At 33.2% G+C, this 15,794-nt stretch overlaps 4 protein-coding genes across 4 annotated transcripts in view; all 4 read left to right on the forward strand.

Annotated features, from left to right (window-relative positions):
* Window positions 1–48: 48 nt before the first annotated feature.
* On the forward strand, window positions 49–4,215 carry LOC140060577 (ras-related protein Rab-32B-like). The gene is made up of 10 exons (XM_072106854.1): window positions 49–118; window positions 611–615; window positions 1,044–1,071; window positions 1,311–1,407; window positions 1,510–1,566; window positions 1,736–1,768; window positions 2,006–2,033; window positions 2,147–2,221; window positions 2,503–2,611; window positions 3,125–4,215. Exons 1-10 carry the CDS (start codon window positions 49–51, stop codon window positions 3,280–3,282), a joined length of 660 nt encoding a protein of 219 aa, XP_071962955.1. The 3' UTR covers window positions 3,283–4,215.
* Window positions 4,216–7,303: 3,088 nt separating this feature from the next.
* On the forward strand, window positions 7,304–9,903 carry LOC140060413 (trans-L-3-hydroxyproline dehydratase-like). Its single transcript, XM_072106602.1, has 4 exons — window positions 7,304–7,618; window positions 7,806–8,300; window positions 8,528–8,820; window positions 9,027–9,903. The coding sequence occupies exons 2-4, from the start codon at window positions 7,814–7,816 to the stop codon at window positions 9,288–9,290; spliced, it is 1,044 nt and encodes a 347-aa protein (XP_071962703.1). The 5' UTR covers window positions 7,304–7,618; window positions 7,806–7,813; the 3' UTR covers window positions 9,291–9,903.
* A 399-nt stretch (window positions 9,904–10,302) lies between these two features.
* On the forward strand, window positions 10,303–14,954 carry LOC140060959 (rho GTPase-activating protein 11A-like). Its single transcript, XM_072107336.1, has 5 exons — window positions 10,303–10,443; window positions 11,629–11,708; window positions 12,554–12,650; window positions 13,068–13,659; window positions 14,804–14,954. Exons 1-5 carry the CDS (start codon window positions 10,303–10,305, stop codon window positions 14,935–14,937), a joined length of 1,044 nt encoding a protein of 347 aa, XP_071963437.1. The 3' UTR covers window positions 14,938–14,954.
* The window catches only part of LOC140061188 (uncharacterized), a 41,011-nt gene continuing 40,139 nt past the window's right edge, over window positions 14,923–15,794 (forward strand). The window contains exon 1 of the mRNA XM_072107679.1: window positions 14,923–15,123. Coding sequence (XP_071963780.1) covers window positions 14,988–15,123 — 136 coding nt within the window. The 5' untranslated portion in view covers window positions 14,923–14,987. The remainder of the gene's footprint in view (window positions 15,124–15,794) is intronic.

Genomic DNA, 15,794 nt, shown 5'->3' on the forward strand with positions numbered 1-15,794 from the left:
TGATTGATTTATTATCGAAGTTACTTAATGTACAATATCAAGTAAATCATGTCGCATGAACAAATGAATATCGAAGAGCATTTGTACAAGATTCTTGTAATTGGAGAATTTGGCGTTGGTAAGTTGAACGAGACCTCTCCAGTGTCTCAGTCTCATCAATCAATCATCATGATGGGGAGTGGAGGAAGGTCAAACAAGCATGTTTAATCGCGGTACACACATTTGGACTCGGTATCAAACTGTAAGATAAAGGAAGGCTAACCCTGCACTTTTATTTCCGGTATTCATTTACAGAATGCTGTTAGTCTTAGCAAATAATACTAGGCCTGTTAAGGCCCATTTACACTAGGACGATGACAAAATAAACAAATAATATGCATTGTTCATACATAAAATAAAATTAATTTAGGCCTGTATTTTGAATAATGTTGCAAAGCCAGAGAAAATCTCTGTACATAATATTTAAATCCAATTTCTACCTTGATTTTGCTGGTACAGTATTTAGCTTAGCTTAAATTAACTCAAATGAATGGTATGATCATGAAATGTCTAATTTTTTGTGTATAAGTCTAAGAATTTTGATTACTTACTTTGTTCTCTTTTCTTGCAGGAAAGGTAGGAGTCTAAAAAATAATATTGATTGGTTTGTTAAAATGAAATTCAGGAAATGGCAGAACTGGAGTTTGGTAACAAGAAGATAATGATGGAAAAATAACACTTTATAAATAATAATGCAAATAATCATTGTTTGTTAGTTTAAAACATTCTCTAGAAAATGGCAAAATCATTATTAATAATGATTAATTAACAGTTTGTTAAATTATGGCAATCGTGAAATAAAAAATATATTCACATTAAAATTAAGTATTGATACTGATAGCGTTACATATTTGTCCATAGACACTCAGTATTCTACATTAGAGTTACATGTTTGTCTATAGACACTTATACAACTATATAGACAGATTTTCTAAATACTAGAGCAATTGTCACCAACATGGAACATGTTAATGTTTAATTAATATTTTCTTTTAACTATACAGACATCAATTATAAAACGATACACTGAAGGTAAGTTTCATGTTGGTTTTTCCAATTAATAACAAAACTACATGTGTTTTTATGCACTTAATGTACACAGATTGAACTTTCATATGATCTATATTATTTCCTTATTTACCAGTTAAGCCGGAAATGATGACCAAACACTGGAAGCAATGTGTTTTTTAATATCATCAAAACAAAAACTTCCTAATAATAAAAAATATTGATTTCCCAATCCATGAATCTTTCCATTTGCTTTTATTTAGGTACATTTTCTCCAAATTATAAACTTACTATTGGAGTTGATTTTGCTTTGAAATCTATTAATTGGAATGATGCAACCAAAATTAACTTACAGTTATGGTAAGTGTATTAATTGAGTAGTAAGTACAGTATACTCAAGTAGATCATAAAGATGATGATGTTATTCAGGTTATAATAACCTTTGATCTTTACTATTTCTAGGGACATAGCTGGACATGAAAGATTTGGTCACATGACCAGAGTTTATTATAAATATGCGTAAGTAAAAATAACAAAGTTCTTTAATTAAATAAATCATATTTTGTTGTCTATTCTACTGCCACGATCATACAGGTATATAAATCTCTTTTTTATCCAAAAATAAAGTATTCTAGAATATGTGACATAATTATACATTTCCTTATAAATTTTGATAATTTTCTTGCAGAATTGCAGCAATTATAGTCTATGATTTATCAAGGTAAGTGTGTTTAATATGTAAAGAATATTTGTCTAAAAATATAAGACCCTGGCAGACTTTCAATTAAAATAAAACAGATGGTATACTGTATGTAGCATTTCATAACATATATTAGATACTTTAATGTAAGCTGTTATAACTACCTGCTACAGTATTCTATTTGTATAACCTCTGAATGTTTACTGATCACCCCCTCCCCACACCCAACAACAAAAATAATGTTTCCTTTTATTACAGACCGGCCACATTTGAGTCTGTCTTAAAAGTGAGTTAATTTTTTTTAAATAAAGTTGAAAGAAGTTCTAAAAATATATTGTACAGTACCTGGTGTCACAATATAATGTTGATGATATGATGTAATTGTTGTTTTTACTACAGTGGTATACAGATGTTAACCAAAAGGTGATGTTAGCAAATGAACAACCAGTACCTATACTACTAATAGCAAATAAGGTATATTTACAATTATCCATTCAATATTAATATGCCATGAACAACTATGTACAAGTTTAAATAGACTATCATGTATGATTTTATATAGACAGTTTAAAACCATTAATTGTATTATGTCTACTTCTATGTTTAAATAGAGGCGCTATCATGTATGAGTTTAAATAGACAGTTTAAAACCATTGATACATAGTATAGGCTGCCTCCTCTCATAGACTTTATGTGTGTTGTCTGTTTACCAATTATATTATTACTGTATTTACTGATGTGTTTCAATATCGTAGAGTGACCTTCACACAAGTCCTTTGGATGAAGCATCTTTAGATGAGTTTTGTAAGCAGCATAAGTTTGTTGGCTGGTTCAGCACTTCTGCCAAAGATGACAAGAATATAGGTAACTACATAAACAAATATAAACTGCATAAGCATATCTTTTTTGTATATTTACCAGTTAAAGGTCAAAGTTCACCCATAAATCCCTATGGGCAATAACTATTGTACCTGTAAAAATGTGCCTATGCATATATTAATAGTAAGATAGTTGCTTACCATACTGAATAAATAATGGCTTATATCCATATGGATTTACCTCAGTCAAACTGTATGCAGTTATTTTAAATAATCAGCAAAGCCCCTACTTTAATGGGGGCGCTGGTGATTGTTAAAACATACTGTTTCCCAATTTTTTGCATTTTATGGTTAAGTGTCCCTTGATGCTTGAGGCTTTTGTTGATACATATCTTTTTTTATTTCATTAAAATTTATGTGTTTATATGTAGTGGTTAAAACCCTATGTAATAAATGTTCATGGGAAAAATTCCATCCCTAAATGACTCATATCACAAATATCAAACATTTCACCCAAATTAGTTGATTTATTTCTGTCTTCTCAATACGTTGTTTTCAGATAAAGCAATGCACTTCCTAGTAGAAACAATATTATCTTTAACTAGCGATGGACAAAAACCAGAGGAACATATTTCATTACAGCAGCCAGATACAAACTATCTACAAACAATAGATGAAGAGGAATTTAAAGAAACTAGTTGCTGTGGAAAAAATTGAATGTCATAACATTCTCAACATTTTACTGATTTGAATATATATCTACCAAACAGAAGTAAACTTAGCCAAAGGGTTTTGCCTTTAGCTATGTGGAATTGAAAAAAAAAGTCTGCCTATACCTACATGAAAGTGTTAATTTTTTTTTAAAGCATTCATGATTTGGTAAAATGTTATTATTTTAATCAATCCCACTGTGACTAAGTTTTCTAACTTTTTTGTCAATGTTCTCCCTGGTTAAAATTACCATTAAAGTAAGTTACCTTCTCTAATAAAATACAATTAAAACCATTATCAATGACACAGCAAAGAAAGTAATTCAATTAAAACAGTTTAAAATGTGTTAAGGATTTTCAAACACAAAATTCAGATATATATAGAACAGTTATTATGTAGTGTGTGTTATTTAAACTATTTAAGCAGTTACTCAGTTTAATGTTCTCGAATAAATTATACTGCAGGACTAAAGTTTAATTATGTAAATTAAGTTGCAATATGATATTTTAAAAGACTTTATTTCATGTTTTATGTGACATTTTATCATAATCAAAGAAAGTTCTATTACCTAGCCTTCTGCTCATGAATGAATGATAAATGAATCTTCTGTGAAGCTGCTCTGTCTACATTATCAAACTTTATGTGACAAAAATGTACCCAAATATGGTAGTGACATGACATCATCATGTCTATATATGGGCACATCACATTTTTTCAAATAAAGTTTGATAGTGTAGACAGAGCTTTAGTCTATGTACAGACATGCTTACTCACATAAAATACTGATTTTTATGCCTAAAAAATATATAACTTATGATAATTTGATTATTTATGTGCAGGAAAATGCAATGCTTATCTTTAATTGTGAAAATTTAGATTTTAAAAATAGTGTCCTGATTATGGGCATAATATATTGTAAATTAGAACTGTATTAAATTGGAAAGTACAACAGTATTTTCATAGAAACTTCCTGTTATCCTTCCTCAATTAAATGGGTTTTTAAACTTCACACTAACACATGACTGACAACATAGTCCAGGAGTATTAGACTTTGAGGTAGAAATAAATATGCTAAAGCTGAATTTTTCAGGATAGGTCCCTAATGTTGTCTGAAACAACATACTAAAAGTCCCCGGGTTTTCCCGTTGTGCTTCAACCCGATTGGGCCATTTTTCAAAATGGCGGCCATCTTAAAATTATTTACCATATGCTGACAACCAGTAGGTGTAAGTAAACAATCTTGGTGTCAAAATACTCAGAAGACCCATATTTATATTCACTGTAATGAAAAAGTTTAACAAAAAATGGTCAGAAATGCCTGTTTTGACCTTTGACCATAAATTTGGATTATCTCAATATCTCAACGACTGGCCGTAGAGACTTCAAAGTTGTCCCAAATTATTCAGAATGCCCAACTTTCTATTCACTTTAATGAAAGGAAAATAACAAATTCCTTTAGAAACCTTCTATTTTGACCTTTGAACTATTGACCTTTGAACTATTGACCTAGACATTATAGACATCTTGGTGATCGATAGGAGTACACAAGCGAAATTGGTGTCAAAATACTCAGAAGACCCATATTTATATTCATTATAATGGAAAAGTTTTTTAAAAAATGACCGGAAATGCATGTTTTGAACTTTGACCCTAAATTTGGATTATCTCAATATCTCATCAACGACTGGCCGTAGAGACTTCAAAGTTGTCCCAAATTATTCGGAATGCCCAACTTTCTATTCATTTTAATGAAAGAAAAATATCAAATTCCTTTAGAAACCTTCTATTTTGACCTTTGAACCCTTGATCTGGTCATATTTTATACCAAAATTGTATAGAAATCTTGGTGATCGATAGGAATACATAAGGGAATTTGGTGTCAAAATACTCCAAAACACCCATGTTTCTGTTTACTCTTATAGAAATAATGTACTAAATGCGATTGTAAGTGTTTTGACCTTTGACCTTAATCATTACATTTTAATGAGAATTAGTCTATTTCGTGCCTAGCTTACCTGTATAAACCGACAATAGCCTGTGTTCTCCAGAGGGAGGGCTTAGATGCAAAAAGTTAAATTTAAGTTGACATAAAGATAGACAGAATCTAAAAATTCATCAGTATGGCCATTGCCATGAGAGGTAAAATTCATTCCAAATTGTTCAGATGCTAAACAGACAAACCAAGCCCTAATTTAAAACTATATATATATATGATACATTTTACTGTCTGTTTGGGCTTTAGCCTATTTTCACTTCTTTTATTCATTAGTAACCAAACAAATTTTATTATTTATTTATTCTTGAAATATTAGGTTAGAAATTAGTCCTCCAAAAAATGCCACGCCTTCTCTATATGGCTAATGTCCATGTTTAAACTTTAGAGCTACACCAATTCTGAAATGTTTCCTCTTCGGCAGTGCCATTTAATATAGCAGAGACCACTAATGGTTGATTTGACACACACTTATTGATAAAATTGTGTTTTTTTTTCAATTGAGCTGCACTATTACATTTCTTTGTGTATATAGGTCTGGAGTACATAATTCATCTTATAACATTTTTTAAATTGTCTAAAACTGCACACTGTACATAGTCACCCACCCAACCATTTATCAAGGTCTCAGTCTAAGTCTCATTTTAGGCTCTAGTCATACCTCCGATTCTTATCTGATATGATGCAATTTAATTTTAAAAGAATTACTGTATTGCATTTATCTTTAAGATGTGAACATTTTTTTCTGTTTTTTTTCTAATCAAATTCTCTAAAAATCGAAAATACTTCAGGACTATATGATGGTTAATAAAATAAGGGCATGGAAACCCCCTGTTGAAGACCATAACAACTTTACAGTGACAATTTCTTTATAATCCATCTTGATAGATAGATAGTTTCATATTGTATTTTATTATTTAGGTGATTTGTCAAATGACACTGTCATTGTGACCCTTTGATACCTGAAATTATGGCCTCATATCTATATTGATGAATATTATTATTCGTCCATCGGACCTTTTTTCTAGGCTGTTTCGGATAAATTTGACATCTCATGGCATGATGAATGGTATGATATGTCCATCATGCTATTTGGGACTTAAATTATTAAATTATAATGTAGTGATTAAAGTCAAAGGTAAAAAAACATGGGTGTTTTGGAATATTTTGACAACAAATTCGCTTATGTATTCCTATCGATCACCAAGATTTCTATATAATTATGATATAAAATACTGTATTGGCCAGATCAATAGTTCAAATGGCAAAATAGGTGGTTTCTAAAGGCTTTTAGTATTTTTCTTTAACTACAGTGAATAGAGTTGGGCACACTGCTTAATTTAGGACAATTTTGAAGTCTCTACGGCCAGCAGTTGATGCGGTATTGAGATAACCCAAATTTAGGGTCAAAGTTATAAATTTTGAAACCAATTTCGTATCCTATCGATCACCAAGATGTCTATAAAAATAAATATGCCTACATCAATAGTTCAAAGGTCAAAATAGAAGGTTTCTAAAGGTTTTTGGTATTTTTCTTTCATTAAAGTAAATAGAAAGTTGGGCATTCCGAATAATTTGGGACAACTTTGAAGTCTCTACGGCCAGTCGTTGATGAGATATTGAGATACTTCAAATTTAGGGTCAAAGTTAAAAACATGCATTTCCGGTCATTTTTTTAAAAACTTTTCCATTATAATGAATATAAATATGGGTCTTCTGAGTATTTTGACACCAATTTCGCTTATGTACTCCTGTCGATCACCAAGATGTCTATAAAATTAAAATATGCTTAGGTCAATAGTTCAAAGGTCAGAATAGAAGGTTTCTAGGGCATTCTGAATAATTTGGGACAATTTTGAACTCTCTACGGCCAGTCGTTGATGAGATATTGAGATAATCCAAATTTATGGTCTAAGGTCAAAACAGGCATTTCCGGTCATTTTTTTAAAAACTTCTCCATTACAGTGAATATAAATATTGGTCTTCTGAGTATTTTGACACCAAAATTGTTTACTTACACCTACTGGTTGTCAAAATATGGTAAATAATGTTAAGATGGCCGCCATTTTGAAAAATGGCCCAATCAGGTTGAAGCACAACGGGGAAACCCGGGGACTTTTAGTATGTTGTTCCAGACAACATTGGGGACCTATCCTGAAAAATTCAGCTTTAGCATATTTATTTCTACCTTTGGCCCTTACTAACAGTAATAACCTTGAATATGTAATCCCATTGCCACATGGCAAGTTAGACATCGCCCTCTGGAGGCATTTTTTTTTACAACCAACACCAGATCATTCTTGTCTAACTAAATACTGTATAACTGAACCAAGGCAATTTAAAGTAAAGGTAGGTTATGCATAAGTACCAAAACAACTTCTTCATGAATTGTCATGCAATGGATTTGATAACAAAATAAAAGCATAAAATATAAATCTGCAGACCAATTATACTATACACAGACAGCTTATGAAATTGTCCTAATCATAATGTCTCAGGTATTATGAAAATAATATTTGTGATTCTTGTTTTATAGGATTCAACATGAGTTGGACACTCAGCCAGTCATTTTTATCATATTCATCACCTGTGATCAAAACTATTGAAATGCATACAGGCGGGGAACCCCTGCGTGTTATAATTTCAGGATATCCTAAAATCCATGGAGATACAATTCTACAAAAAAGACGGTATGCGAAAAACAATCTGGATCATTTGCGAAAGATGCTTATGTTTGAGCCTCGAGGTCACAATGATATGTATGGTGCAGTACTTGTAGATACTGATCTTCCAGGAGCCGACATAGCAGTGCTATTCATGCATAATGGGGGATACAGTACTATGTGTGGACATGCTATAATAGCACTTGGCCGCTTAGTTGTAGATAAAAAGTATGTAACAGCAACAGAGCCTGAAACTGAAGTCAACATTCAATGTCCTTGCGGACTGGTCAAAACCGTAGTTGAGTACAAGGATGGCAAGTCAGGATATGTCCGATTTCATAGTGTTCCAGCATTTCTATTTGCTTCAAGTAAGCTATCTCAGGACTATAGGTCTTCATGATTCATCTGGTCCCTCCATGAAAAGATCTTTCTCGCAATGCTGGTTGAATAGAAACTGAGGAATTAAGTACCTAGATCTGTCCAATAAGCCTACATTATGCAAACTCTCCACAAAGTAGCTTAACATATTAAAGATCATACTCTATTATGAAAATAATGTACATCGTTATATTTTTCAAAATATTTCCATTTTTAGATGTCGAGATAAAAGTTAAAGGCTACGGAATGATGACGGTAGACATCAGTTATGGTGGCGCTTTCTATGCCTTCATAAGTGCTGACGTTTTAGGATTAGATGTCAGAAGGTCAAGTACGAGTGACCTAAAAAAAACAGCTACTGCAGTATCTGATGCTGTTAAAGAGCAAGTGAAGATTCTCCATCCTGGAGATGATGACTTAAGTTTTCTCTATGGTACTATTCTAACAGATGGTCAAGACAATTGGTCAGCGGACCCAACAGCCAATGTCTGTGTGTTTGCAGATGCTCAGGTAACCATACTTAGTACTCGTAGGAGGTACTTAAACTGAAGTTTTCCCTTTTTTGTTGTTCTGCTTAAAAGTCTACTTCTAGACTTATTGTGACCACCATCCACATTTATAAATATTAAATAATAATTAAAAATTATTTGTGGAAATTAATAAGCAACAAGTAATTAATATGGTTGAAATATTTAAAACCATATTTTTAATTTCAGGTTGATAGATCTCCAACAGGGTCTGGTGTTACTGCAAGAATTGCACTACAACATGCTAAAGGCTTTATACAAATCGGCCAGAAACGAATATTTGAAAGTGGCGTAACTAAAAGTTTGTTTTCAGGAACTGCTATCAAGCAAGTAAAATGTAATGATTTTGATGCCGTTGTTGTGGAGGTGTCAGGTCAGGGACATTATACCGGAGAGGCGAGTTTTATTCTTGAGGAAGGGGACATTGTTGGTGAAGGATTTCTACCAAACTAAAGTGTACAGTACAGTAGTACAGTAAATAAAATATTTAAAAAAATGTAAATTTACAAATGGTCAATGATAACAACTCTGAAGCAGCATCAATAAAGTGGTCTATTGGAATAAGGAAAATATTTTAATAGCAATTTTTTGTTTTGAATTGAATTGAATTGAAATTTATATTTATACTGGGTAACCTCTTCAGTCAAAGACTGGTCTCCCAGAAGGCCCAGTTGGTGATCAGTGGCTGTGATGTACTAATACACCGGGGTAACCCCCTACTCGTCTCGAAAGATGTACTAGGTTCTTTAAAGTGCACACGAGCTAGATGTGTACACTGGACCTACGGTTTATAGTCCTTATCCGAGAAGACTCGTTCTACCACCAGAACCATGGAGTGAGTGAGCCTCGAACCCCTGCCGATGTTATGGCTACGTAATTACGGTTCCACTGTCATAACCGCTCGGCCACTCACTCACTTGTTTGACCCCAGTCTGACCATTTTGAGACCCGTCACAAATGCAAAAAAAAAAATATCTAGAAAAACTTTTATTCTAAAAAGTGAATGATATTTTTGTATTCAATTTAAAAAAAAAATGCAATTTATTAGCTAAGAAATGTACATCTGTGTGAGATAATAATAAAAGTGATACTGTATATGCATTTTATTTGTTCAGATATTTTTCTGGAATAATTGCACTGTATGAAATTATAGGCCTCGAATGTATAGAGTAATACGTTTTATTATTTGACTCTGATTTGCAAACACAAAATTGAAAAACGATTGTTTCATGAATTAAAATTGTTTTGTTCGAGAAACTTTGATAGAAACTTATTTTTTTAGCCGAGCGCCACCAACATAATGATCGCGTTTAATCCGTCGATAGCCAATCAATTTCAAGGACCTTGAGCAAATGTGCTCAGCGGTGTATTTTGATTTTTTTAAACATACTGCTGGTGTAGGAAACAGGCTAGGCCTACTAGGTTATTTATACATTTGTACGTTTCTAAATGTTATATAATAAACATGAAACATATATTAGAAATAAATGACCGTGAAGCATTGAGGTATGTTATTTCCAGAGAGCTGAAGAATTATGGATTGAAAGTTCCTAAAGAAAAGAAATCGAGCAGCAATAATTGCGTGTGTAAAGTTCACACGCAAGAGGTAAGGCCAACCAATATTTGTCGCTCGACGCTGATAAAAATAAGTCGGATGTTGCTGGGCTAGAGCCTAGCCTAGCTAAGTTGATAAATTGTCTTGCGCTTGGGAGAGAGCCACCATCTAGCCTTATGCAACATTTTATCAGTCTGATTATTATCACAAGGAATGTAATCCTTGTTTTGTCCCTTGCTTGAAGAACTAACATTAACAAAACTAACTTAACTGCTCAAGTTGAGTGGGACTGAACTGAGAGTGTTCATCGAGGCTAGGCTGTTATGCGCGATTTGAACGATTTGCGCAATTTGAAATTGCGCAAAAAAAATCCTTGCGCAATTTGAATTGAAACATGTGTTTCAAATTGCGCAAGCAACGTATTAAATTGCGCAAGTAATCTGCAAATTGCGCAAGGTTTTTCGACAGATTGTGAAATCATGCACATCCATATTTTTATAGTAATTTCTAAGAATGATTCAAAATTAAAGATAAATATCGCATTTCCTTATTTTAGTAGTGCAAATATTGTTATAAGTTAGCATACCGTCGAAGAACCGACGAAGGAAAACGAAGCGGTGGTGTTCCACCAGGCGGGCGCGGGCGGCCGGCTATACTACTCTAGCCTAGCTAGGGTCTGGACTACTGATACTGACTAGGTTACATGGCCTAGCTTAAACTAATATTAAAAACTTAATTTTTACATTTATTTTGATTTATTTCAAGTTACAGTGATAATATTATTTAATTGTAATAATAAATGTTATGTATTTATTATACACATGTTATCTTCGCATTTATTATGTTTTATTTTGAGTTATTTAGTTTCCAATAAATTATTATAATACCGATTGTCTGGTAGAATTTTGTTGCGCAATTTGAAAATTTACAGGTTGTTTTCAAATTGCGCAAAGGTGTCATATTGCGCAAGAACTATCTTGCGCAATTTACAAATTGTGCAGCGCAATTTAAAATTGCGCAAAGATTTTCTTGCGCAATTTGAAATTGCGCAAGTTGATTGCGCAATTTCAAATTGCGCAAAAAAATCCTTGCGCAATTTTAAATTGCGCAAGAATTCTTTGCGCAATTTCAAATTGCGCAAGGATTTTTTTGCGCAATTTCAAATTGCGCAAATCGTTCAAATCGCGCATAACATAGGCTACTCTTCTTGTAAATTAATTTAATTCTTATTTACAGGAGTTGTGCACATTTGGTTGCCCATTGGGCTGTCTTCCATCAATTTCAGTTGATGATGCATCTGCTCACACCGTCCCAAGGTAATGCACTTGTCAATTGTATGACCCACTATATGACCCCTGGGAGAGGTGCGTCATGGGTGCGTCATTTACAAATAATTACTGACGCAGGTGTGCGTCAAAAAACCTAGATGGTACGTCACATCAATGAACAAGGTGTGTCAATGTCCGTCACTTTACCACCCACCATATCATAAACAACATGGTCACAGTGCGTCAAAATGGGTGCGTCATGGTCACCTAAAGGTAAGTCACCTTTTTGACGCACGGGTGCGTCATGGTATTCAAAAGTATGACGCACATCGGAAAAATGACGCACCTCTCCCGGGGGTCGTATACTGGGTCATACAATTGACAAGTGCATAAGAACATGATGATATGTATTAAGTGAGATTATTGGTGTTATGGTTCAGTGATTTTGTTTGATTTTTTGATAATGGAATAGCCCATGGGGGATGGGAACCCTGCTGGACACCCAAGCCTAGAGAGCTGTATCCAAGGAGACATCTTTCTCTTTGGCCTGCGTGACTGGCAGGGAGAGGTGTGTTCTCCTTGCTAATAAAGCAAATAATAAATGCTAGAATTTGTAATTAAAACTGCTATAAACTGAGCCTGTTTTGCTTGCCTGTTTTGCTTGCCTGTTTATATTCCAATAAATGTTTGTTGTGAGATCAAATCAAGACGATTTACCTGGTACAGTATCATTATTGTTGCACGTGTCAACCGCAATCCCACACAAGTTAGGGAGGCCGGAGCCTTTTACATTGGAAAACATTTTAACGTTTATATTCTTGCGTGTTGGAGATTATTTTTAATGTTATCTTAAAATAATATGATAGTGTCATTGTATTATTTTTCTCTTTTAGATACTTAGTTGAATGTGTTGAGTTTCTTAAATTACATTTGAATTTAGAGGGTTTATTTCGTAAACCAGGATCAAGAGTAAGGCAAAAGGAACTAAAGGTAGGTTTTAAAAATGAGAAGAAAAAATTTAAAATATAAACCTGTCGTACTTAAAACTTGATGGCATGGTCATCTTGTCCGTGACTGTAAAGGCTCAATGTTTACTAGTGGAAGTACAGTTGGCCTAGGAGTGAGTGTAGTTATAAACTGAATTTAAAGAGATTGCACCTTTTCTACCTCTTGAATTCTTCAAATATCATAATTTCCACTTAACAGTTCAATTATTTTCAGAATAATAATACATAAAAATGTGTTTACCATTAATCGCGGAGTTGAATCGTGGCAATAACAAGGTCAGAGTCAACTCTCGGTAACCCTAGTTTAAGACAATGTCATGAACACTGACCTGCATTATACTTTGTTTTTGTAGAAGCATATCAAATTAACCAATTGATTTAATTCAATATTTCTTTGTAGCAAATTATCCTTAATACTGGGTCAGTTCCTCAAGATTCACATTGTGCTGATGTTGCAAGTCTTCTGAAGGAGTTCTTTAGAGAACTTCCAGATCCTCTCTTTACCCACAAGCTCCAGGAAACCTTCCTGAAATGTGGCCAGCTGGAAGAGGAATGGAAGCAGAAGAATGCCATCCTTCTGTTGGTGACTATTCTACCAGAAAGTCATTTCCATACTTTACTTTATCTTATGAGCTTCTTAAACGACGTAGCAGCACATTCTGAAAATAACAAGATGAATGTTAGAAATATTGCGTTAGTTCTTACTCCAAATTTAATCGGTCTTAATGAGAAGCAAGAGAAGAGCTCAACATTGTCGGAGAAGATCTTAAGAATCTTTATGTCTGTGATCGCCCTTCTCATTCAGCAAGCTAATCGGATTGGCTTTGTTTCTGAGACTCTTGCAGAGAAAATTAATAACTGTGCTAATAAATCGTGGAGCGCAGTTGATGGTGGGTTGACGTCTGAAGATGATTTGGATTGCAGTGCAGAGGCAATTCTTGATGCAGAGAAAGTAATAAAAAAGAAAAGGAGAAGAAGTGGCTCACTACAAGGTATTCATATTATTTCACTCTATTTATTATTTTATTCACAACATAGAATCAACTTTGCACATTTCTATTTGGTATTCTTAAACCGACGCCGAGAGAGGTGCAATTGCAATTGAAAAAAATAATTATGCACTTGTCAATTGTATGACCAACTATACGACCCCCGGGAGAGGTGCGTCATTTGTCCTATGTCTGTCGTACCTTATGAATACCATGACGCACCCGTGCATAAAAAATGTGACTTGCCTTTAGGTCACCATGATACACCTATTTTTACGCATTGTGACCATGTTGTTTATGATATGGTGTGTGGTAAAGTGTGGGACACACCATTGTTCATTGATGTGACGTACCATCTAGGTTTTTTTACGCATCTCTGCATCAGTAATTATTTGTAAATGTAATTACTTTATAAATGATGTTTATTTTCATTTTATAATTTGTTTCATGTTTTCATTTATTATATTTAGCACCATAAGAATTGTTGCTGGTACACTAAAACAGTATGTTCAGACCAACAGTGTGAAGCATGTTAATCTATTGTGGAAAATACACCCATGTTTATATGGGGAGGGGTCCTCAATTTTCCCCCAGAATAAATGATGATACTAGGTCAAGATATGATCCTTTTGCTTTGCAAATAAACGTTTTCACCTCAGAACCACATCCAGAGCAGAATGTATGCATAAAGCTGTTGGTCTGAATATCCTATTTGCACTTGTTGTCACAATTCATATTGCAGAAGCTGTGAACAGTCTTGGAACACTTCTAGCATCTCCATTTGTCACTAGTAATCATTATAACATAGGTATGACATCACACATTGTCACTAACCATTATCCATATACCCTGCATCACTAATGTTTAATCATATCAGGTATTAGATGATCAGTAGAATTTTTACTACTAGACTACAGAATAAATGTATATTTCATAAGAACTTTATACTGTATGTGTTATGTATGGAACAGCCTTACAATTACACACACAAAAAAAAATACTATTTAAAAGTTAATATCCAGTTTTGTGTAACAGTAAAATCATCTAATATTTTGGCATTATGGCTGGGCAGTTCCAGTATTAATTTCTTTCCATTATATTAAACTGAATTCATATTAATTATAAACATGAATCTCTACTATTGTAGTTCTTACTCCTTCACGTAATCATCAAGGAGTTTATGAAACACCCAAGATAATGAGATCAAAGCGTAAGGCAAGTGAAGATAGTGGTGCATTTACTTCTGCTAAAAGGTGGGCTCTTGTTTCTTTTGAATTCTGAAATATTTTAGCTTTTAACAAATAATTTGATCTATGAAGAGTCTAGTATAAATGAGTTCTATTTTCAACAGGAAAGCTTTATTAAAGCAATTGCCAGCTGATCAGAGGTTTAGTAAGCATAGAGCTTGTGTTGACACGATTCAAACCACACCAGGAGGATATGAAGGACCCCCTCTAGGTGAAGTTGGTAAGTAAACTGAACACTACAGCATATTATCCGTAATTGCACATGTTTAAATATAGATCCAAACAAGTTGGCGCCCTCTATAATCACAATGATATTCCCTAAAAACAGACAGACATTTAATTAAAGAAAGTGTTTTTTTGGGCACCAAATTTATTTGGAAAATGTTCAATTGCATCTTAAGCACCTGCTAAGATACATCAATGATATTTTCCAGATATTGTCATTTTTCTTTTGATGCTTAGATGACATCTCTAGATTTGTGAGAGATTACTGTACCAGGCAGTGGTTGTCCATAAACTGCACAAAAAAAATGTGTAGGATTTGCCATACTTAAATAAAGACTAACTAGATTTGAATTTAACTACATAGAAGGAATGATTATTAATTATAATTAATTCAATTGATTGTTTTAATTAAACAATATCTTCAACAACGTCTTTTATACAGTAACCATATATGCATTTAAGCTTGTCTGTATATTTAGCATGAGTGAAAATAGCTTTCACTGTGTCACAATTGGCATTCTCCTTCATTTGCAAAATCCATAAAATCTAACAAAACAATTCCTCTTCAGACTTATGAACTTTTTTTTTAATTTGAAAAGGTCAACATATTTAAACAATTAAATAAATGTTGTGTAAAATAAAAAATAACAGTCAACTAAACCGTTT

Source organism: Antedon mediterranea, chromosome 10 (genome assembly GCF_964355755.1).
Source record: "Antedon mediterranea chromosome 10, ecAntMedi1.1, whole genome shotgun sequence".
Taxonomy (NCBI): Eukaryota; Metazoa; Echinodermata; class Crinoidea; order Comatulida; family Antedonidae; genus Antedon; species Antedon mediterranea.